General features: G+C 38.5%; 1 protein-coding gene across 2 annotated transcripts; it reads right to left on the reverse strand.

The window, feature by feature from the left end:
* Positions 1-12,122: 12,122 nt before the first annotated feature.
* LOC135482295 (F-box and WD repeat domain containing protein 10B-like) lies at positions 12,123-24,316 on the reverse strand. 2 transcript variants are annotated; one of them, XM_064762207.1, is made up of 11 exons: positions 24,234-24,316; positions 22,842-23,478; positions 21,877-22,147; positions 21,443-21,623; positions 20,902-21,137; positions 19,911-20,114; positions 19,266-19,387; positions 17,990-18,138; positions 17,522-17,664; positions 16,879-17,037; positions 12,123-16,493 (listed from the first exon to the last, which is right to left on the reverse strand). In XM_064762207.1, exons 2-11 carry the CDS (start codon positions 23,446-23,448, stop codon positions 14,840-14,842), a joined length of 3,726 nt encoding a protein of 1,241 aa, XP_064618277.1. In that variant the 5' UTR covers positions 23,449-23,478; positions 24,234-24,316; the 3' UTR covers positions 12,123-14,839. The 2 variants fall into 2 exon arrangements, with proteins under 2 accessions (XP_064618277.1, XP_064618278.1); XM_064762208.1 differs by having other exon boundaries at positions 22,842-23,460; positions 24,234-24,301.
* Positions 24,317-25,265: the final 949 nt, after the last annotated feature.

Genomic DNA, 25,265 nt, shown 5'->3' on the forward strand with positions numbered 1-25,265 from the left:
CAATTATGGCGTTTCATTCCTGATATATAAAAATCGGGGGATACTTCTGAAACCATTCCAGAACAGGGATCGGTTTCATGAAGCTTACTTTGTGTTAAGTTCCACTTAGCGAAGTGCACTTTACATCTCTACAACATACGTTTCAGTGGTAATTAAGGGCTTACTTAGCTAAATGAGCTTCTTGAAACCGGTCCCAGCCATTTAATGAGGTATGTTTGGTAACAAGCGTGGATTTACCGTAAACAATTGAATGGTAGACTGACCAAGGTTACAATTCAAACATTATCGTGAAGACTTATAAAAGTGGAAATTGGCCTATCTGGAAACCAAACATACGTTGTGGCACTGCCTATTTTCTCCACCCTTCAGAACTGCCAAACTAAATGCTTATTAACCTGTCAGTCTGTCCTCAGAAGGATATTTGGCAGGATTATGTACCGAAAATGGGTCGATATAATTATGTTTTAGATGTGGTTTACAAGACATTGTTATTTTGGGCCATTCCTGTGTTTGCCATATACTTGAAGTCTTTTGAATATGTGAATAATGACCATGTAAATATCACACTGTACACTGAATCTATACCAGTGACGATGAAAGAATGGTGTTTCGCCATGCACAAGTTTCTTATTGTTCATTAAACCACAAGTGCAATAACCGACATAAGATTTAAATGTTGCCGTGAAATATGTTGGATGGTGCAATATGGACATAAATATCAAATGGATAACATAAGAAGAGAAACTTTTGAAAATGCTAAACACTCGTACATACTATGTACATACTATTAAAAAGAATGAATGACTGTACATTTACAGAAATGAAACTTTTTACGATCCATGAAAATATCACGTTAAATTTAAACACATTCAATATGTAACCTGCCCCAGTCATTTATACATTGTATACATTTCCAATACGATGGACTGTCGGACAGACATCACTGATTGCTTAGGATCGTGGACAATAATTTACAGATCATACACAGTTAATCCATTTAAATGCGTTATGCGTAGGACCAATTAATGCAATTTTGGTTGAGTATATTAAATATCCAATGCTTACAAATACATAAACTAAAAATTATCGATGACAAAAGAATCAATTGCACGGGTTAGAGTACTCGAATATACACTCCAAAAGGCATCCTCTCAATCGACAAACAAAAATGCTTAAAGGACATTAATTCAAAAATATGGAAAAAATAGAAACGCTTACACAGGCACAACACTCGGAAAGGCTTCTCTAAAACCCGGTCTTTCAATCGAGTCATAGTGCTTTGCTCCCCAAAACATGATACGTCAATATATATATATATATATATATATATATATATATATATATATATATATATATATATATATATATATATATATATATATATATATATATATATATATATATATATATATATATATATATATATATATATCGTCAATATATATATATATATATTGACGAAGCTGAAGTGTGGAAATTTGACACGTTATACTACATACAAATTCAAAAAGTGAGCCGCTCGCAATCTTTGCTGGTCGTGCTCGTCGTGGCCGAAAACACATCTCCTAACCACATTAATGACGATTCCTAAGAGCGAGATGACGATCACGCCCTTGTAACTCCTATGAGAAATGATCCTGAATAATATTACGTTATCCACAGAATAATGCAGAACTAAATAGGTAATGAATTTCAAACTGTTATCATTCTGAAATCAGATCAGATCGGACCCAGATTAGCGATCAGAAATCACGATTCAGAGTTTCTACCTCTGCATGTGACTTTACCACCTGAGCTCAATGGAATTCAGCTGACCTCGTATGGCCTCGAATTCATAACAGAAAGTTGGTTTTCCTGAAAGATGATTGTTATGAATTTCTCTCCAACATTTTCTTAATCTTTCAAATTTAGATACTGGTCCTTTATACAGTACTACTTCTCTCTTGGCGTTGGTTATCTTCCCTAGCATCAGCAGTGCAACATCAGGCAGCTTGGGTGAGGTACACAACCTCCCCATACTCTTGTCAGGAATGAAACAAGGCCCGCAGATTCAACATTGCGTGCTTGACGTGTGCGTCGTAAACGAAGTTTAGCACCTGGGCAAACAAATACTGTAACAGAAACATTTCAGTGAGATATTAAGATCGCTAAGATCGTCGGAGTGACTCGTTCATATTCAAAACTATATATGCAAATTTGACAGCTTTAGGTAGGTATAGATCAAAACTAACATTTGTCCAATACAAGAAAGCAAACAAATTTTAAGGCGAGGCCTGACGTTTTTAACAGTGTGACATCTTTTTTTAAGTAGCGGGAAAATCACTTTTCCACGTCATAAAAGAAACCTTAGTGAATGTTATTCGAGCACGAATCTGACTTGACCTTCACGTTGGCGTGGCATGGATGCGGGTAAAGACAGCATAATACCTTAAAGAGATAGCTCCGCCATCTTGATCGCAGCGTCCATGTCAGGCGAGTGTGTTTGTTGTTAACTCTTTCCAGAGAAATCTCCACTTTAGGTAAGTTCCAAGAGTCCTCTATGTAAGCCAGGAATTTGGGGGGATCGTAATCTATTATCATTATAGTATGCCTTCTCTGACCTGAAACATTAAGTGAAATATATATACATTGGGACACCTAGTCAAATAAAGACAAGTGGGCCAATTACAAAATTCGACATTTTTACTAACACTCTCTAGATACTAAAGTAAGATCTACCAAGGGCCTCCATGACTCAGTTGGTTAGCACGCTAGCGCAGCGTAATGACCCACGAGCCTCTTACCATTGTGGTTGCTCTCTGCCTCTTCGGCCGCACGTGGGAAGGTCTCCAGCAACCTGCGGATGGTCGTGGGTTTCCCCTGGGCTCTGCCCGGTTTCCTCCCACCATGATGCTGGCCGCCGTCGTATAAGTGAAATATTCTTGAAATACGGCGTAAAACACCCATCAAATAAATAAATAAATAAGTTGTACCACAACACTTACAGAACTACTGAACACCTCAGAACACGAAGGGCTTCGTGACGGAGGAGTAAAGATCCTGTTTCTTCAGTGATTAGCTGAAATTCTCTCGTCTCCACAGTCCTTGGGAGAATGTTCGTAAGCAGTCGCATGAGTCTATGGGTGTTCAGGCAAAATTTGTTGGAGATACCATGATTTGCTGCATGGTGACATACTCTATGCGTATGAAAATCTGTGTTTCATGTGTGGCCAAGTTTGTCAGTTACAAGGCCGGTTCCTTCCACTCGTAAAAATGAGCCCCTGTACATTGTGAAATTCTCTTGAATATGGAGTTAAACCCCAAACAGACAAATACATAAATAAATAATCACTCCGCCACAGGACGAAACCAAGGGTTAACTGCGTCTGGGTTACGAAAAGGCCTACCCCATTGAACCAAGCGACAAGCAGAGGTTGGTAATACTGCTCAGTTTGCAAAATGTTCGAGAAACATTTCTTCCAAATCAACTGAGAACGTTTCTCGCTTAAACTGCGCTGTGAGTTGTTCATTTCTGCCTTTGTGTGTAAATTGGTAACGTATTACTTGTCCATTGCAGGAGAGTTATATGGTCAATTCGGTTTGGATCCAGGAGGCGACATTTCGCGGGAAAATGCAAGGTGAAATAATTGTGTTGTTTATGATTACTCACCAAGCCAAGGTATATAGGAGAACTGTGTATACTGTTTGCCGACACCCAAAGCTCTTTCGTCCAACGACTCGTAAGCATAAACAGTTGGGAACCACTGCATTCATAAAACAAATCTCATTGCAAATGACTGTGATTGTTTGAGGCTTACACAACCATCAACACAACAAAGTATAACATTGCAAATGGCGCTAATCCCTGTTCCAGGAAGTCTCCCACAACCATATAACATTACAACTGACTCTAATTTCTGATAGCTCTGAAACATTTGCTGAAACCTAGCAAAACCAAATAACATCACAGTTTACGTAAAAATCGTGGCTGTTTTGTACCAGTTGCTGAACCCTCACACAACCAAATAGCACTATAACTGACCGTTATCTCCGACAGTTATGTAGCAGTTACTGAAACCTAGCACACCCAAATAACATTGTAAATCGATGTTTATCACTGACAATTCTGTAACAGTATCTGAAACCTAGCACAAGCAAGTAGCAAAACAAATGATGCTTATGGTTGACACTTTTGTAACAGTTGTGGAACCCCAGAAGTCCGTGTAACATTACAAATTACACTTATCACTGACAGTTCTGTGTCTATGCATCGAAACATTCTTATCAACCAAGATGGACACAAATAATAGCAAATTTGTGTTACTTGTGTAACAGTTGCTGAATTCCAACTCCACAAAGTAGTTCCTGACAGTTCTGTAACAGTCATAGAGCCCTTACCTTGGCGTACAGTTTCATATCGGATACATATCTGTAGACTTCAGTCGGAGAACCTGCAAGGACAACGCTGCGCTTGACAATCTCTGGGTCATATTCCAGCTGGAGTTGGCTTAACACTGCCAGCAGGATCACCGCAACGCTCAGCAAAATCCAGTACATCATGACCTGAAACGAAAATCATTCAGCAATAATATGTATACTCGATATTTGACGGAAGGTTGGTATCACCGAAGCTGGAGTAAAACAGCTAACTGTTTAACCGGGCACGTCTTCCCACGCTATTGGGACGCGGATTGTACCTCGACTGGCAATTATCTTCCTGCAATACACGTGCGATACGTACCAAATTTGGTCACAAACTCCATCGATGCCGTGGCAATGAACAATAAAAGGCTTAGAGTATAGAGACTAAAGCCACAGCAGCGACAACATATAGACTTTTATTCCAACTGTTCATGTAAATGCTTAAAGAGTAGAAAATTGTACCACTTACTTTAGACTGAATTAGTTTCGCATTGTTCGATCCAAGGAATAAACAGAATGGTTGACAGTTTGGTTGATTAATATATTTGTGAAATATTTACGTTTGATAGATTGAGTGATCTGAATGACGGCGGCCAGCATTAAGGCGGGAGGAAACCGGACAGAGTTTGGGGAAATTCACGACCATCCGCAAGCTGCGGCAGGACCTTCCCACGTACGGCGGGAGAGGAAACCAGTATGATAGACATGGAATCTATATAAATATACATAAATATGCAGCCTATATAAATACACTGTGAGTATATTTAGCATTTGTAAAAGATGAATAAGCTTTATATGCAACTTAAACCCGAGAGTTATGTCTGACCTCAACGGTCAATAATACTACCTCCAAATATCTTTTTCTGCTTAAGGACTTAAGCGTAAATCCACTTCTGAAGGACGGATGGTTTCCGCGAATATTTTCACGTAGCAGATGGTCTAAGCTACACAGATGTTATAATCTCTTAATGGACAGATCATTCGCAATTAACCTGACGTTTAGCCCTGTATATATGCAATAAAAAAAGCTTTGTCCGCGATGTCGTATATAAAGTGAAAACGCTAATTAATTTCTATTCAGCAGCTGGTTCTACGCTTTTGTGACTGCATTTCCTTTTTTAATCTACCTTTTAATAAATGTATTGATTTTTGTGTGTTTTTCCCCACTGTGGCTCAGTGCCACGTTAAACAAGCAAGACCATGTTCTGCAAAAAAAAGTCACACTGGTCTATAAATAGAAACCCACTCTCGTGGGCCGGGTTGCTTAGACAGATTACCTGGGCAATACTATCTGATTCCGCCATTTACCATGCCATTAAGCTCGTAACACTTACGTTCTAATAACTCTAAAACCCAACGTTACGGAAGCTAAATATCACCTAGTAGGTTCCATAGGTAAATAGCTAATCACCATGAAGCCGACAGTTCCCATAGAAACCAAGGCTTTCAAATGGACAGCAGTATATTCAAACCGAGCCATTTATAGCTTCAGTATAGGCCTACCAGGCGACAACTACGGAGTGTCCAACTATGTGGGAGCTGTCCGAATTAATCTAGAGCTCGTAAAACAACGCGAGACTCCTTAAAAGCATGAAGGCCAGTGTAGCGCATGTATCTACGGACATATCAGACGACCGCTTCTGTGACAGTTGTAGTGTGCCATGTAACTGAACACCATTCATCTGCACGTTGCAAGCCGACATTGTGTGCAAAACTCAGCTGCTGAAGATTTAGGCAATCAGTGTATGAGTAAAATACCTGAGTGTTTTACATATAGTTATACATACATGTTTATCATCAGAGGTGAATATTATGTAAATAATTTACCATTACCTTTCCGTGATGGAGTCTGCAATCTGGTGAATTCGTGGATATGTCTCGTCTGCTTAGCACCGAATCTTGGTGGAAACGTAAATAATTTTAAATTGATTCATCGAATGTCTTACCACTGATACCATATATATCATTTTCTATAGCAATCGCCGTAGGTGACGAACGTTTGTCAGTACTGAAACAACAAAGAGAAAACATACAACAATTGCTGTTGTACGGAAACGAGGCTGAATATCGACTGGCGGCCATTGTGGTTTCTCTGTTGCCAAGGCAACGACAGCACCTCATGCACAAGCCCTCGTGGTGAGCCTTTGTGAAATAATGAACGAGTCCGCTAGAGGATTCTTCGCACCCACATTGATTTCTTTACTTGTTAATACTTAATCAAGGGAATTTAACATGGCAGTAATTGATTAGACCGTGTTCCTCTAGCTTCAGCTCGCAGTAAAACGCCTGGAGAAGACATGAACCTAAACAAGTGATAAGATTACCCAGTGAACTGTGCTATAGGTTAAACCCGGGAACGTCCAGATGAAAGCCATTCTTTATCCCATTGCTATCGGAAATATAAATTTACGCACATGCCTTTATTACATTAACTGCATCGCGGATTCCCATGGTCACCCAAGCACATTTACGCAGCCTCTAACCCAGCTGTCCCTCTTCAACTTTTGACTCTCTGTGTTAACACTATGCAGCTAACATGTAAATAAATACATACAGAGCTAATATACATTTAAGCCAAGAACTTTTCGGGTTAGACGATATATATTTCTGAATTGTTGTATACTCTTATTTATGTACTTACTTATTTAGTTTTATATTTATTTATTTGATAAGTTTTTAACGACGTGTTATATGACGACAGTCAGTTTACTGTGTGCAGGAAACCAGAGTTCCAAGAGTACACCACCGATCATCCCCAGGAACCTGACAAAACTGACTTAAAGCCGCAGGCGAAATAAAGAGAGCTAGATTCGAACAAGCGACTTCAATGATCAAGGATCTGACGGTCACAGCGAGACTGCGAACCATCCATGTGAGAGATATAGGTGCCTTGCTCTTAACTGGGGCATGGAAATATGCTACTACGATACGACCAACATAAGCAAAACATACGTCCTCTTTCTTAAAGTGGGAGCCTTCATGGCTGACTTGGTTAGCGCGCTAACGCAGCGTAATGGCTCAGGAGCCTCTCACCAATGCAGTTGCTGTGAGTTCAAGTGCATCTCATGCTGGCTTCCTCCCCGGCCGTACGTGGGAAGGTCTTTCAGCAACCTGCGGATGGTCGTGGGTTTCGTCCAGGCTCTGCCCTGTTTCCTCCCACCATAAAGCTGGCCGTCGTCGTATAAGTGAAATATTCTTGAGTACGGCGTAAAACATCAATCAATCAAATCAAATCTTTCTTAAAGTTACCAAACCAGCATCTATAACGGTGGGATAATGAAGTTGTATAGGCCTACATTTTCCCCTGGTTTCTGTAAGAGAACCATTTATCTGTAAAGTTAGACATACATTCGATTAAAACATTTCAGCCAACTTGATTAATTCTGTTTTAGCTAAAGGTATTGCCTTTACCTTTTAACACACTACCAAACTCAGACATAAAAAACGTCTTTTCGTCTTTGTGTCGTCAAACACTATCTGGGTGACAATGATCGTGTACGCCAGGCCAATTCCCACCGGCGAAAGCTAAATGACCCACTCTAACATCAGTTCAAAATTTAATCAACGTCCCTGTTGTATTTTGTTGAGTAAGTACTAATACATGTATTACAATTCACATTGGACTAAAGCTTTTTAGTCAGCCGTTAAAAAGAAACATATGTACGCACCAGCATAGACGAGGGGTCAAACAGAATATAACTTTGATTTACATCCTCATAAATAATTAGCAAATGTGTTTTCGAGATCATCAATATTCCAACTCTGGAATCCTATCAACACGAAGTCTGTGCCCAAAGGAAGAGATGGGTCGTCTGGGCACCCTATGATAATTTGTACGGTACTATATAACGTAAAATCCTACATCAAAGGTCAGCAGATCAAAGCATAGCCTAGAGGGCGTATGTGCATGGTGGCTACTGTTTACACTGGTTATTGCGGTCACCTAGATTTTCAAATGCTTTCCAGTTATATTTTGATTAACAAAGACAACACAAAATATACTGGTTTACAGAATATATACTGGACAGAATACTAGGGGCGTAGCTCCGAGGAAAGACGATTTAATTCTTTGTTTGTGTGCATGTCGGCGGAAAAACAGAAGTCAATAACATTTGCCTATTATACAAGTCTTCACACGCTTTGATCACGTCATTCATGCAGGTGGGAGTTTTCACATTTTATAGCCGGACCGCCTCGGTGTCCTAATGGTCCGCGGTAGACGGTAGACCCGAGATCAAACCCGCGTCGGGTCAAACCATAGACTTTAGAAATTGTACTTGTTGCTGTCTCGCTTGGACCTCAGCACTGAGAGGTTAGATCAAGGAAAAAAGGTCTGGTTGGACCGGTGTCTGTATTGTGTGACTAGGTGGGGTGTCTTCGGCATGATACTTCAGTGACGGCAGGGCATGCAATCGCCCTGCCACAATAAGACACAGTATATGTGTACACACATCTAATGACTCCTCATCGTCATACGATTAAAAATTGCTAAGTATGACTTAAACCCCAATACATACATACATACATACATACATACATACACGAACACATACGTACATACATACATACATACATACATACATACATACATACATACATACATACATACATACATACATGCACGCTTGCATGCATGCATACATACATACATACATACATACATACATACATACATACATGCACACATACGTACGTACGTACGTACGTACACACACACACACGCACACATACATACATACATACATACATACATACATACATACATACATACATACATACATACATACATACATACATACATGCATACGTACGTACATACATGCGTACATACATACGTACATACACACCTACGTACGTACATACGTACATATATACGTACGTACATACATACGTACATACATACATACGTATCCAAAACTTCAAAACTTATAGTTTGGCAACTAACAAAAAAAGCAGGCTTGGCCTGTTTAACTAATGCAGAATTCCAGACAACACTCAGAAATGGAACATGCTGTTGTTTATGGAAACTTTGGCTACAAAACGTGAGACGCCAGGTGAATCAGGGATTCATATATAGCATGTAAAGAGTTTTCTCTCTCTCAGAAGAATGTATCTTACAGCACATTTTGATCACGTCACAACAGTGTGATCTTGCGGAAAGCTGGTTCCAAAGCTGATAAGCACAAATACGTCTATTACATTTTATATTGGACTTAATTCAAGGCTTCACAGCAGAACGCCATGGCGATATAAACACACCACACGTGAGTCAGGCTATTCGACATAGTATTCGCCTTCCCTCCTTTGACGAGATAAAGTACCAACATTACCAATCATGAGACACATATTGTTTCTTTTATTGGACGCCTGGAAGACGAAAACGCATTTAAGGGTCCTTGCCGTCCAAGTGCACTGGTTGGTGCAGTTCGCTCAAAAATATACCAAACGGCTTTGATATTTATTTATTTATTTGATAGTTGTTAAACGTGATATACTCAATAGTATTTCACTTAAAAACGATAGCGATCTGTTTTATGGGTGGAGGAAACCAGAGTAAACCACCTATCTCTGGCAAGTTACTGACGAACTTTCCCACGTACATTTCGCACATCCACGGTGATAACTGTATCAGAGGCACATAGAATATGACTGTGTTACACAAGTTGAACATCTGTACACTGCTGGTACATAAAATGATGCAGATGTACCGTTTTCTCACAGTACACTATGTTTCACAATACAATACAGAAACATATCGTATACAGCTGTGTTCAGAATGTGACGTTCAAAAATGCACTTAATATTTGTTTGAGACAAGTGGTCTTCTACGAACACGATGTAAACGGCCGCCGGAGCGCTGCTGGCATTTACACTGTATATACCTTAGTCACCACAGCCCCACTCACAGTGAGAGCGGCACGAAATATTGTTAAATACATGCAGCTTTCTTCAACTGGGATTTCCATGGCATCCACCTTGCTCTGGTTCTTCTCTATGAATCTTGCGATAACAATAAGCCAGATAACTTTGAGAACAACACAAAGCAGACAACCTGTACCAAATGAAAAAGACGACACTAGTGCAACAATTCAACATCAACATCGTCCAGGACTGTATAAACACATGGTTGTAAGAATTGTACTTCTGCATTCAATTTTTTTGTCAATAAATTTAGTGTTACCCAGTGCACTTGAACATACTTTACTGCTTTAACTGCTTGCCTATTTTTGGAAGTTCTTCACATCGAACTCTAAAATCAAGAAAGTCAGAATTGTAAAGCTTCATGACATCAAGCTCCATGGGTGATTGTTTATGTTATAGGCCTACCATACATTTTATATAAAACCATCTCCTCTAGAATTCCAGGGCGTTGTTCAACATATCGACCGTAAGGTAAGCTGACTGTAACTGACATTGCAACACATGCCTTTAAAATGCGTAGTTCTGGTAGATATACCACCAACTTTGTCTACCATGGCTTTTTCGGGAAGACCCCTGAATATTAAACGAGGGTTTTGTGTACATGTACGGTTCGCAGTCGACAGCTTGTAAAGGAAATATACCGAAGCTGAAACTGGCTGAGATAATTATTAACATGTAACTGAGCTTTGATTACACAAGGGTTTAATAAAATATAACATAATGAAGTCCTTTATGCTGTTAAAGTGTCAGATAGAGTGAATATTTTGCGATCTAAAACGATATTAGTATTATCAAAACCCTGACCATGCGGTAAAAAATGAACTCCAACGTTTGGCTTGCGCCCCATGGCCATGGATGAGTGAGTACGCTATACACTACTCGCCACGCGTTCGATGTTGCCCCTGATCCTTGGAAACCTTACATGTGTCCTTTTTAAGAACAGCCGAATCCATCAGGAAAAGTGCAACATCAGGTGTTACACAATACATGAGCCTTGCGGAATTGGATCCGCTGTGAGAGTTCTTCCAGAGTGATTCATTATACAGAACAAATAAATTATGCATCTGGTATCCCATTGTGAACAAAGTAAATGACGTGGGTTTGGTACATTTGTCATTGACCACCCGCTCTCAACGCTTCAATCTAACTTCGTGAGTCAGTGAAGATGGTATACCTTGACGCTAACACGACAGCGTTTCCTCCAATGTGGAACTGCCATCTAATAAGACAGAATTAAGTAATTTACGAACATTTCCGTTAGCTTAGCAACACCACTTAATATTTCCTGAAGGGTAGAGTTGTTTACATTCCTCTATACGCCATAAATTCTTCTGAGCGCCATAAACGTAAACATTCAGCTTTATTCGTTTGTGATAGAAATCCATCCTGCAACAAGGAGGCACATTTCGCGTACATGCATTCTAAGAACTCCTTCGTCGACATACGACTGAAAAATTGCCATGTACGACGTTACACCTAAGCACTCACTCACTCGAACGTTTGTGACAGAATATCATGCTCTTAGTCTGTTAGTGATGAAAATCAAGCAATGGTTCATTTATTACCCCATCTCCCATGTTGAAACTGTTAAGCGGCAACTCTGGAGGCAAATACATCCTTAAACAACACTTAGATGATTATATATATATCCCAGAAAAACTAATTAACTGTACTTTTGTTATTAAAGTCAATTTTTCTATTTTCTTTATCTTATAGAAAGCCCCAAGCTTAATTTCCAGTCTTTAATATATTCCACAACAGAATGCAAAGACAACATGCAAAATCAGATTGGTTTTAGAATAGATGTACATGTATTCTCATTAAACGAACGAGTAACTCCATACCGCTGTACTAAAATTCAAGGCATGTGTGATCTGACAGTTATGTCATATTTCACGGCATACTCTGTTGCCTTCAGTTAAACTATATTGGACTGCATCAATATCGGACAAATGGGAAACACTCATACAGATTCTCACGCGCGAGAAACGCTATGGCGTTAGTACAAATGTATTAAGCCAAGATTACAAACTATTGGTAAATAAGTCCGTATTTCTGAAATGATGATCAGTCTCAGTCTAGAAGCCAACGTCACAGCAAAACACACTTCATAAATGAAAAAAAATAATAATAATAAAGTCATGCCATTAACAATAATATTATCCGTGCTTTCGTTCAACACGAGACAGGATTTAACCCTCAGGCAATAAGTTATAGCTCTAACAATCAAATACTAGTTCAGTTATCAAAAAAGGCAGTCCATGTACATAACAACAGAAGTAATATCTTACATTTTTTATTTATTTCAAAGATCAAAAAAGTATCTTCAGGAATGGAACTGAGTGAGAATACGTAAGCTTACGTAAGCAGAGCTAAAGTAACACATAATTGAGCAAGATGGGCAGAATAGACCTACGTACAAACTCACGATCACCTGGTTACATAAATATTGATACGATTCATCACAATCAAAAATACAGGAAAACAAGTCATTGTACAAATTACAAGGTTGTATAAACACCATAAATAGTTTTGATTAAAAAAAATCAATGGTTCAAAATATCTCTACTCATTTTTTCTCTTTTTCTTACAAAATAGTAATGTGTAACGGTCAAATATTACATAAGTTTCATAATACCCTGAAAGTAACTTCTCATTCACAAATTTGTACATAACAAATGTAAATCTATACAACATACATAAACCATAAATAAAAATAAGCACTTTAACTAAAAAAAGGCAAGTCATTAATTTCAGCAGTGTACATTGATAATAATTATAAAGCTTTTAATGTAAAATGATGAAGACCGAGATTTTTCTTAACAAGGCAATGTTTAGAGAAAACAACACCTAACACTTGAGCTACATGCATACTGGAATGAATAATTCATATGTACAATAATCTTTGGAATTTTTTGGTAGAAACAGATGACTTTAACTTATCTACATAAAAAAAGACATGTCAAAAATAATCTACAGCAACAAATAACATATTCAGTGTTAAAAAGCAAAGCACACATTCACAAAACTCCACAAATCCATTTTTCCTGTAACCTTTAGGTGTAAGTCAAGTCTATAACCCAGATATCATTTACCAAAAAATTTTAAGAGAAATTTGATTTATGTTTTGTAAAAGTTTTTTGTGATTTGTAAGAAATTATATATTTTTTAAACTATATGTATCAATGACAAATCGGTAAGAAAAATAATCACAGTAAGTGTAGTAAAAAGTTACACTGATATGCAGAAAGTATTAAGAATTACATTTCTTCTGAGACACATCAACAGAATGGATTTGAACAGATTTGAAGACAAAATCATGAGTTTTGATATTAATGAACAAAAGCTTCTTTACCCAATTCCTAATCTCTATGCTCTGTATTCTCTGGACAAGCATTTATATTTACCAGCTAACACAGTATGTTTACCAACTGTAAGAGTTTATAGCCAGCTGATGTGTTTGGAAGTCTTGCCTACCTTGGGAAGATTAAGCAATGACCATAATTGGTAACATAGCCCACTCACTTTACACCAGATGATGGTACCAACACTTAAGCACATGATGGCATCACAAGAGTTCAGTTCATGTACTCAATTGAGTTTTACCCACTTCCAGGGAACACAAATGCAAAGTTTTGACTGAAAATACAAATTTAATGTTTTCCCTGAAAATATGAACTGGGAAGTTTTGACAAAAAAGACTTTAATGTTTTAACTATAAACAAAGAAATGTTTTCTTCTTTTCATCCCTTGTTCTCACATTTTTTTGCAAGCAAGTCTAATTCAAACTTAAAACAATGATATCTGCTTTGCAAAGAAATTATGTCACATAACCATACAAGTTTAACTACCACATTAACCATGTGATAGTACCATATGCACTATGTCACTACGGTAAGTATGAATGATTAACTATTAGATACGTTTTATAACGTACCCTTTGATATTACCTACAAGATTATAAAGCAGGAACATTCTGAGAGACACAGATGTTGCTTACCTGGTCTGGCAATTGGTACAATGATGCCCATGAAAAGATTTACGTGACTGGTTATGCTAGACTACTACTGTGGGTGGATTAATGCCAGACTGGAAAGGTAGGTGTTTGTGTCAGGGTGGTATGACAGGTGTTATTTTCTACGATGGAAGATGTTATTTTCCAGACCTGCAACATAAATGTTAATACCAGGCTGGAAACGTGGGTCCCTGTGCTAGATTTTCATGGCAGAAGTCATTTTTCAGAATGGCAACGCGGGTGTAAATTCTAGGGAGACAACATACATTAGGCTGGCTTTGAAGGTGTTAAATTCCAGGTGTTTCTGCTTGGCTGGCACCAAGGGCATTTGGGCAAAGGTGATGTTCAAAGATTTAAGTACATGTACAGCTACATTGTCACCTTCCCCCAGAGAAAATCATCATTTATGTGAGAGTTCTTCAGATTTGCTGCATTTGTAATTAATACTGAACTCAAATACGAGTTAGACTACAGCATGAGCTTTGCATGGTACTGAGATGTTCATACTACAAGTTGTTTCTGTCCTTTGAAACTGTTGTAATGACCCTTTGTCTTCTTCAGCCAAACAGCTTTCCGTTTCTTTTCTAACTCTTCCATTTCTTGAGCATTCTTCTCTTGAATAGCTTGGTTAATAGAATTTTTCATTTGTTCTTCCTGTTCATGAGTTTTGAGCTCAAATTTCACATGATTTCTCAGAGGGCCATTGAACTGACTCACGTTCCCATGTCCTGGCAGAGACTGAGAACGCTGTTTCCGCTGGCGTCTTTCTTTGAGCTGTGAAATTTTCTCTTGCATTTCTTTGGGATACATCAGCATAGGCGTGTGGTTTGCATTGCCACTTGAGGACATCAGCTGTGAGTGTTTCTGTGGAGGTCCCACCCCAGGTAATGCAGTGGCAACTGTTGGCTGAGTACCAGATCTCTGTAGTCCGATAGCCGTCACCGGACGGGTGGTCAATTCTGCTGACACTGGCGGCACCTGGCTTTGTAAGTAAGACGTCTGTGGTCGGATCATGCGCCCAGTGGGCAAGGAACATGGTACCTTTTCCCCATATGTACTGAAATGTGTTGCTGAATGAACAGTGCTGATGCCAAATTCTGTGGTATACACTTCTACATCTGGTGGGAGTACTGGTTTAGGAGGTCCATCCTTGGTGGGACGAATGGATTTGACCTCTTCCATGTCCGACACACATCCCACTGACTCAGAGTCGAAGTGAGTTCGTAGATTGTCCAGTCCCAGTTCTTCAATGGGTACACGGGTCCTTGGGTCGATTTTGCTCGGGGAGGAGCTAGGTCGAAAGCCTTTCCTTTCCTTCACTGGGTTTTTGGAGAAAGACTCCTGCATGTTTTTGGCAGTATTGATGTTGGTTTCATTGGGTTTCATGGATGATTGTATAGAGTTGATGGCTAGGTAGATGAAATCGGGCGGGAGCTTATGTTCTTCTTTCATCCTCATCTGGGATCTCAGCAAGGCCTTCGTCTCAGACAATGAGATCTCTACAGATTTGGGAATAGATGGAGATTCAAATGCCCAGGAGACACGCCGTCTAAGATAAGACCCCTCCCTTGGCATACTGTGGGCCCTTGGATCAACCACGGACACGTGAGGAGCTGATTTGGAGGTGTTGACTTGAGACTTCCTGGTGACAGCGCTCGTTGTCATCGCACGGGCCATCTTCAGCGGAGAAAGGGAAGACCTCTGATTTGTCAATCTTGAAGAAGGATGTTCAGGCACAGATGTTTCTGCCCAGGATGTGGCCTGAATATCAGAGTAGGACATCTGCGTATAGTAGTCTGGGAACGGCTCAGAGAAGACCCCGCTCTGAATGAGTCGTGCCTCCTGGAGACTCTTAGCACTCAGCATCTTGGCGCTGTGTGCTATCTGCTCGGCCTTGAACACCTGCTGATCTGACCTTCCACATTCCCTGTCCTCGTCCCCTAACTTTCCGTGCCTAACGATCTTTGTGTTTGTTGCACCTGCGGCTTGCATGCGCTGTGCCCGGATGTAGGGATATGGTTGAGAGCGGGCTGGGGCATCAGAATACCTGCCATACTGCACTAACGGAGGAACCTTGTCACTCTCCATGCTGTAGTCCCATTTGACTTTCTCAAAGTTCAAGACCAGAAGATTAACTTGTGTGTTCAAGGTGATTCTGAAAAAAAGGAAATTTAATAATATATATCTTTCAAAACATACAAAGTATACAAAGTTTCTTTTATTTAGAACAGAATAACTTTTCTGCTCATTACCCACTTGGCATCTACATTACAGGTAGTAATACTGCTCTCTCCCCTTTCAACATCCTCCTTCCTATGGATGTGGCTGAAATATTGCTGATGATGTGTTTAGCTATAATCATCCATTTAATATCCTCTCATCACAAAACAGAAAACATTTTCTAAATTTAACTAGCCAACCCACATAAAGAAATGAATACTAAACTTGAGAAATTCACGCGCAATCTATGAGAGAAAAACATCATCATCTATGTAGCAATTTCGGAAAGAGAGAAACAAAAAAAAAAATTGAGAACTTACCTGTCTCCCACAGCTGTAATAGAGAGGATGGGATCACTGCGACTATTTCCTCTCATGATTCTACAACACTGTCCAGTCACCATGTTCCAGATGCGCAGTCTCCCATCAGCTGATCCAGTGATCACCCTTAGATACATGAACTCCAGGCACAACACCTCCCTGCAAAAAATTATTCTAATACATTAGTGTCCACTAAAAAGACAAACTCTGATATAATAAATAAATATAATGGAATTCTTCAACATTTTTGAAAATTTAGGAGTTACATGTACATGTTCTGAAAAAAAATGATCTGCCTACTCCAGAAGACTGTTACCTTCTGTGAAGCCCTCATTTTGACTAACTGTCTAAGACTATGTATATGATCCATCTTCAAAATCAAATAAACAAATATGCCCTAATATTGCATTTCAAGAATTCCTGTTCTGTTCTAAAAGAATGGTGAATCAGAGATGGCAAACATAGTAATTTCACTATAAATAAATAAAGCCAGGTCTCGAATCATCACTAAATACAACATTTCAAGTGCCTGATATCAGTTTGAATTCATAATAGTTATAGGTACACGTCGGACATTGTAGAGACGATCAACACATGATACAGAATGATAATGTTTTTATCCATGTGATAGAAATGTGCTTACTTCTGATGGCGCATAGCGGCCAAACAGCGAGCAAAGTCTCCCTGAGAGCTCCAGGCTAATGCATAGCAGTCTTTGCTAGCAGTCACTATATGCCAACGATCAAACTTTATCCCTGTTATTGGCCCATGGTGTCCATTTAAGCGCTGAAAGTATATCACAATAAAAACTAATGGGAATCACAGAAAAATAGTTTAATTGTCAGATCATTTGCAAGTTACACCTCTTTTGTCTATATGATCCATCTTTCATTTCCATGAGTTAACTCACAAATTATTTCAAAACTCAAACTTTATCTGAAATAGATTAAAATTCATTCACCTAAATGCATACGAACAGCACCTTGTAAAAAAGCATGTTACACTTGCGCCTTCAGTTACATTTCATTACTGGTTATAGAGGTATAAATTAGCTTGCATTATTATATTAAATGAAGTAGACTATTACTGAAACCAGTTAACAACTGAGCACCTTTATTAGCTTTCCTGACTTCAGATCCCACACTTTAACCTTTCCTCCATCGCAACCAGTTATACACAATTCAGTTCCCATGGCAACACACCCTACAGGTTGTCTGTGGCGAAAGGATCGTAAACATTTCCCTGTTTTAATGTTCCAAACTGCAGAAGAGAGACACAATTATGTCATTTGATTTCAAATGTGTCACACTAAATTTCAACTGTGCACAATTAGATCACAATTGGATTCCAGAGTAAGATGATTTCATTTTCCAGCAGACAGTCTTTGGATTTACAAGTTCATATCAAGCAGTTTTGTTTTCATTTGAAATCAAGACATCCAGAATAAATTTAATTAATAATCTTGACTTTATTACAAAAAAAAAACAAAGATTATACTGAATAGTATAAGCCAAAGGTATTTTTCTTTTTTAAGTTAACCGATGTAACAGAGTATGTAGGAACTGAGAATGAAAAGAAGTGACAGAGGGAGAATGAATTGAAGTGACAAAGTGAGAATGAACTGAAGTGACAGAGTTAGTGAAAACTGAAGTAACAGGGTTAGTATGAATTAAAGTAACACAGTGAGTATGAAATGATGTAACAGAGCGAGTAAGAACTGAAGTGACAGCAAGTATGAACTGAAGAAACAAAGTATGTATGAACTGCCGTGACAGGTTCATGAGTATGAACTGAAGTAAATGAGTATGTATGAACTGAAGTAAAAGAGTATAAACTCAAGTGAAGAATGAGTATAAACTGTTGAAACAGAGCAAGTTTGAAAAAGCAAAGTAGTGTGAACTAAAGTAACAGAGAATGAGCTGAAGCGAAAGACTGAGTATGAACTAAGCAGCTGAATGTGTATGAACTGCTGCACTGGAGTGAGAATGAACTGAAGCGACAAGATTTAGTAAGAACTTAAGCAATAGAGTATGAAATGAAATGAAAAAGTATGTATAAACTGCAGTGACAGGGTGCGTATGAACTGAAGTAACAGAGGATGAACTAAAGTAACAGAGTAGGTATATACTGAAATGACAGAGTAGGTATGGACCGAAGTATAAAGAGAGTGAGTATGAATTGAACTATATAAATGACAAAGGATTCAATGTAAATTTTGAGTGACTACGAACCGAGGTGTCCCCTTGTACATACGTATGAGTATATGCGTTTGTGAAATATTGAGTATGGACAGACTATGTATTGGATTGAAATAGCAAATATGGACTAAGCGGACTGAACATGGGGAGAAGAGAAAAAGTCATCACTGTGACATCAAAATGACATACTTTTACATGATCCATCTTTGGCCCCTGAAGCCACAGTATCCCCAGTGAGTGTAACTGTCAGCACTGTATCGCGGTGACCTCGGAGGATCTTCAGACACTGACCAGTCTCAATATTCCACACTCTAGATACAAATACAGTTTACACAATAAAATACAGACAACAGTACATACATCTTTCTTATAAAGAGAAATATCAACTTTTTCATATCACCAAAACTTTATTAAGTTCCATACTTTTTTGACTGTTGATTAACATAACAAAATTAAAAACGAAATGATGAGTAACCCAGCTCTGTGCAAGTAAAGAAATTAAATATCAAATCAGTCCAACTGATTGTTCTGTACGTGCAATGGCCTTATGCGCAGTATGTACTAATATGTCATTTACATGTAACTTCATAAAAAATAACTGCAAAAATAATACAAGTCATGCAAAGCCCTGACCTGAACATTATTTGTTCATTTATTCACTTAGTTGCTCACTGCCTAATGCCATACTCAGGATTTTTCCTTTATCTATACACAATGTAGCATACAGAATCCTACTTCATGTCTATGCACATATATAGCAACAGCCCTCAACAATACATATGTTTTTAATACCCTAGGCCATCACAGCAGCTGGAATTCTAATGGGTCACCTACCTAATACTGGTGTCATAGCTGCCACTGAGCACAATGTTTTTCTCTTCACAGATGAACACACATCTAACCGAACCAGCATGACCTGTGATGACTGGACCTGTGTCCCGCCCAGTCCGAGAGTCCAGGAACCGCACTTTACGATCCTTAGATCCCAGACAGATGAATTTCCCTCCGTCTGTGTGAACTTGTCTGTGCACATCCTCTCTAAATGAAGCAGATTTAGTGGAGGGTGCCAGTCCATTAGTCAATTTACAACTTCAATGCCATAAATTAGGTAAAAGGATCCATGTGCTAAGGTGAATTGTAATATCAAGATACAGATACACATAGAAAATTAAATGGCATCCATATTACCATACTGATAACCTGCAAAGTAATGAACACAAGAGGTACATGACGCTTGGATATCTCAAAGAACCATTATGAAATTGGTAGACATACCGATTCTTTTTGTTTGTCATTTTTGTCAAATTTTTCCTGAGCAGCAGCAATCAGGGTGTAAATCAAAACATAACATTCTTCCAGATATTACCATCAGCCAGGATCTGACAAATGGCCGGTAGAGTCGCCTCCCATTTTACTCCATCAGGAGCATTTTACCTATATTGCATACTCTCTAGGAGAAACGTACATCCTTGCCACCACAAGATAGGTTTGACCTTAGGGCACTGTACAACACACAGTTTCACCTCTAATGTCCTCATGCAAACCTATACAATCAGCATTCACCAATAAAATTGCTTTAGATGTCCACTGGAATCATGTTATGCATATGTATATTAATATAAAGATAATGCATATATGTACCAAGTATTAATAGAATTTTAATTTTTTTCTTGCCCTGTCATAGTGATTCCAGTGACTCTGGAGTTGTTCAAATTTTTATAGAAAATTTGCTACTGGCGGCAGTGATGTAAAGCCATCATAGACCATAACAGCCGTTGTAAGGATTATAACCAAAATGGCTGACAGAGTTATCTCCCATACTCACATGTCTCTCAACACCATAACGTTGTAGGCTCCACAGTACACATTCCTCTCTTCCATTATCACTTTACGTGTTGAGACTCCACTAAATGCTATTTCATGACTGATTTCGCTCTTAAATGTTGGTTTAATGACTTGGTCAGTGGTCGTTATGGTCTCCCATGTTTGGGGGTTGATATTAGGCACCAGAATATCCACATCTTTAGCATAGGTTGGGTCTGCTCCTTGGGATGCCCCACCCTGCAAAGTAATACCATACAAATGCTTACAAAGAGCAATAAAAAAAAATTTATATATATTTTGAACAATCCATTCACAGTTGTCACATTTATAGGAATACATGTGGTCATTTTTATTTTTCTTGATAATTTAAAGAGAATAAAACATAAAGCATGTTTAACAGCAAGTGGAAAGACCACTAAATACTTTCTACCACTTTAAAGAGAGTTAAAGGGAAAATCACAACACACAGATATAACACAAAGTTTAAATTTAAATTAACAGATTTTAACACTGCACTCAAATGACCACTTTATCATCCTTACCTGCATCAACATGACTTCCTCGCAAAGCTGCTGATTGACAAAGAACTCCTTGTGGACTTCTTCTGCCAGCTTCCTCCAGTTCTTACTTACACAAAGAGCATTGTACAGGGTTGCCTTGTCAAGGTGACTTAAGATAAACTTGGCAAGGTGGACTGGCAAATACCTGATGAAGTCTTTATACCTGTTATGAAATATTAAAGCAATTAATTACAATAAGGACCAAATGATGTAACTGTAGTGGCAGTATATCACTCTGAATTTCACAATTGGGGTGTGTGGAATACCAATATAAGAAAATACAAGGAACTTAATCCCCTTTTAACTTGAATATGTTGCTCCTACTTCCAAATACTCTATTTAAAAAGAAAAGCTATCCAACCTATGAAATCAAAAAAAATCCATCTAACGTATAAAATATAAAGCTATTAAGTTACCTTGAGACCCCTGCATGTGCCTTCGCTGAAGCAGGTATAACAAGAATGGTGGGGTCCACAGTGGATGGCTGGGACTCTGATAGAGACTCATCGCCGCTGTCATTATTTTCTATCATCTCTTCCACATCAATATCTTCTCCAGTCAGGGGGTGTGTAATGCTGTTTGAGTAGTGAGGGTTGACTGCCGCCAGAAGACTGAGGTCAGGTTTTTTAATAGTGTTATAGCTGCATTCAGTTTCAGTGATGGTTTCAGGTTCCATGTAACTCTGAGCTGTAATAATGAATATGACATGTGTACTCATTACATCGATTCAGATCATTATTATAAAGTTTTCAGCAAGATCACAATATTCCATGTCTGTTTATGACTGATAATAAACTGTCACATATTTTCTATTATTATGCAAAAATCTACATTTTAATCATACCACTGGAACAAAATATCAGGAACATCACATTATAGAGTTTTATGAAAGTACATGTTCATTGTAGAAGTACAAATAAGTTCCTCAGTCTGCTTTTCAACGAACAAAAATGATTTTAAAGACATGGCTACACCAGTTCTTTAGCAGTCAGTCAGACATGCGGTTATTTAGCCTGTGAACACTGTCAAAACAACTATTAGAGAGACAACCGTTGATAATTTGCACACAAATCACTTTCAGAAATTCCTAACTGAATACTGGTAAGGTATCATTGGAAAATATGCATGAATGAGCACAGTAATGAAAAAGAGCCTCATTTAAGTTAATTCAGAGGTATCCTTCCTCATTTTAATCCAAAGGAGCCCATTTTAGCTTTTTAAGAAATGACTGAAATTAGCCCAATTATCTAGCCAAAGTTCCCTCTCAAATTAAAGAAAGGCACCTGCCTTTCTATACCTAGATTAGGACCTGTAAACATTTCATAACCATTCGGACTTTAAACATTGATGACTTCATTACAAAACAAAAGAAATTTCTCACCAGATATTGCAGCCTTCTCCTCTGAAGCCAGCAAAGTTTTGGACTGGATTCCAACATTGTAGAGGAGATGGGATTCACACAGTTGTAGAACTGCCAAGGTAAAGTTAGACTTGCTCCAGTAGTTTGACTTTCCAAACCAGTCCCATGCATTACTGATATACATGTCCACATCTCTTTTGGCTAGTGCTCTATCTGAGCTTAAAGTTGGTCTGTCACTGTCCAAGCTTGGATTTGTTCTAGCTCTGGCATATGTGAAGTCCTTGCACAGTAAAGGCTGCAGTATGTTAGTAACATACTGAAGCAAATCCACACTATGAAATCGTCGCACAAGGCCTAGCACAAAACGTCTCTTAGAATGGTCACCCAATCTTGGAAACCAACTCCTGACTGAAGTGATTGCATTGATAAGTGCACATGATTCACAGGAGTTACAAGCTGCTGCCTTGGTTCCCGTGACACATTTCAGTTCCAAAGCTTTTCCCAAGTTGAACTCGTACGTCTGTTGGGTGTTCTTCGGATGTTTCATTTCTTGTTGGGTTTTCTCAGAGCATCCTGCATTGGACATTGAAGCAAACCCCTCCACAGATTTGTACACCTCCAACATCATTGAAGACTACACCTAAAAGTGTCTAGAAGTCTGTCAAACACAAGTTGATTCTGAATAAGACAAGGTCGGATCAAATGTCAGCCATCACATTTTTTGTCTGCACTCTTTTTCTGTTAATTTAACAATCAGCTACAGGCATGTGGCTCTTCTTAGTTTGAATGAAAGATGAATGTCAGCTATTCACAAGTGTGACACACCAAGCTCCCAAACGCCAGCGCGAAACAGTGTCGCCAAACACCAAACACACGTACATGTACGCCGGGCCGGGTGTCACAAACAGACCCTCTCCGGAATGTAGGTGTATATATTAAAGTATCTGTAACACAAATCTTGTCAGCCTGTTTCTAGTCATTAGATTATTGCATTAACCTGTTTATGTGTAATACCAATGTCTCCCGTGTTAACACAGTCCGTGCTTTACGACGTTTCAGCAACACACTACAACTCCACGCAGACACAAACACGAGCACTTGCCCAACTTCTGCGATCGATTTATCCCTTTAGCTGCTCCTCATTCTGAAGAAAGAAATATAAATTACACCTACTCCATTTAGAACAAATTTGGCACTTTAACATTTCGTAAATTATGAATTTTTTACATCAATAATTCAACGGTCTCAAACGATATTGTTAAGTTTAGAACGTCCGCCATTTTGATTTTCATAGCCAATGTAAACGTCCCCAAGACAACCAGATTTGTTTGGGCAGGAAGTCCTGACCTCTTAACGACCTTGAGAATTTATTCATTCGCACAAGTATAAGTCTCTTATAATGTTAGTGATTACCTGATATTAAGAACCTTTACACACGCAGAACCAGCTCTCATACTATAAGTTGAAGACGTCTTTTCGACATAACGTACTTTCCATTGACAGCTTAGTGGTGTACTGATAATTACACTAGTAGCATTTAGTGTGAAAGTGACACTTTTTATTATATATTGTAGGAAGACACAACCTGTATTGCATTGCGTTATTTCGTACCAAAACTATTTCTAGTACGATACCAGGTGAATATGTCATGTCCAACCAGACAAAACAATTAAACTACACATAGACTAATCTGTCATAAGCTAAAAGAGGTATTTTTAAAACCATTACACCATAGAAAGCACTATGCTATTTTTGAAACTACCGGTGCCGTTATATAGTTTTTAAAACTTTATGCTTTACCACATTTATTATTTTTTACTTTATTAAATGACGATTATTAAGAGATCCTTCTACAAAACAATTATATTCCAGGTATGATATAATGGCCTGTACATGTTAGTTGTAACTATATGTCAAGACACACAGTTTTGAAATGCTGTATACATGAGTTACCAAAGTGACATTACATGACACCATTTTGTGTTAAATAAAGAAATAAATTAACAGATTATAATATATGTACCAGTATTCTTTATGCGATGTGACTTAAATTACATTTTTTAGAATTTATTTTAGTGTTTTGCATTGTACAGTTATAGACATTCGTTATTCCTGAATGTACATCACTTGAAATGAATCTTTTCTCGAGTACCGGTACATGTACTCTTAAACTGACAGTAACACCATATACAATAGTTTTATCATTCGTCAGCCACGTGCATGCATACAACGTGTACAAGCCTCCCTATGGACCATTTAATTTTAACGCACATTGTGAATCAAACAATTACGGGGGCTGTTAATACCAGTAAATCGTTTGGCACCAACCCAGACCTCTCGCTATGACTGCGTGCCTTCAGACCAGACGAATACCAGACATGAATAATTAACCACAACAAAATGAGCTGCAGCACGCGAGGACTTGTACCCAGGGTCAAATGCACG

This window comes from Liolophura sinensis, chromosome 1, assembly GCF_032854445.1.
Source record: "Liolophura sinensis isolate JHLJ2023 chromosome 1, CUHK_Ljap_v2, whole genome shotgun sequence".
NCBI lineage: Eukaryota > Metazoa > Mollusca > Polyplacophora > Chitonida > Chitonidae > Liolophura > Liolophura sinensis.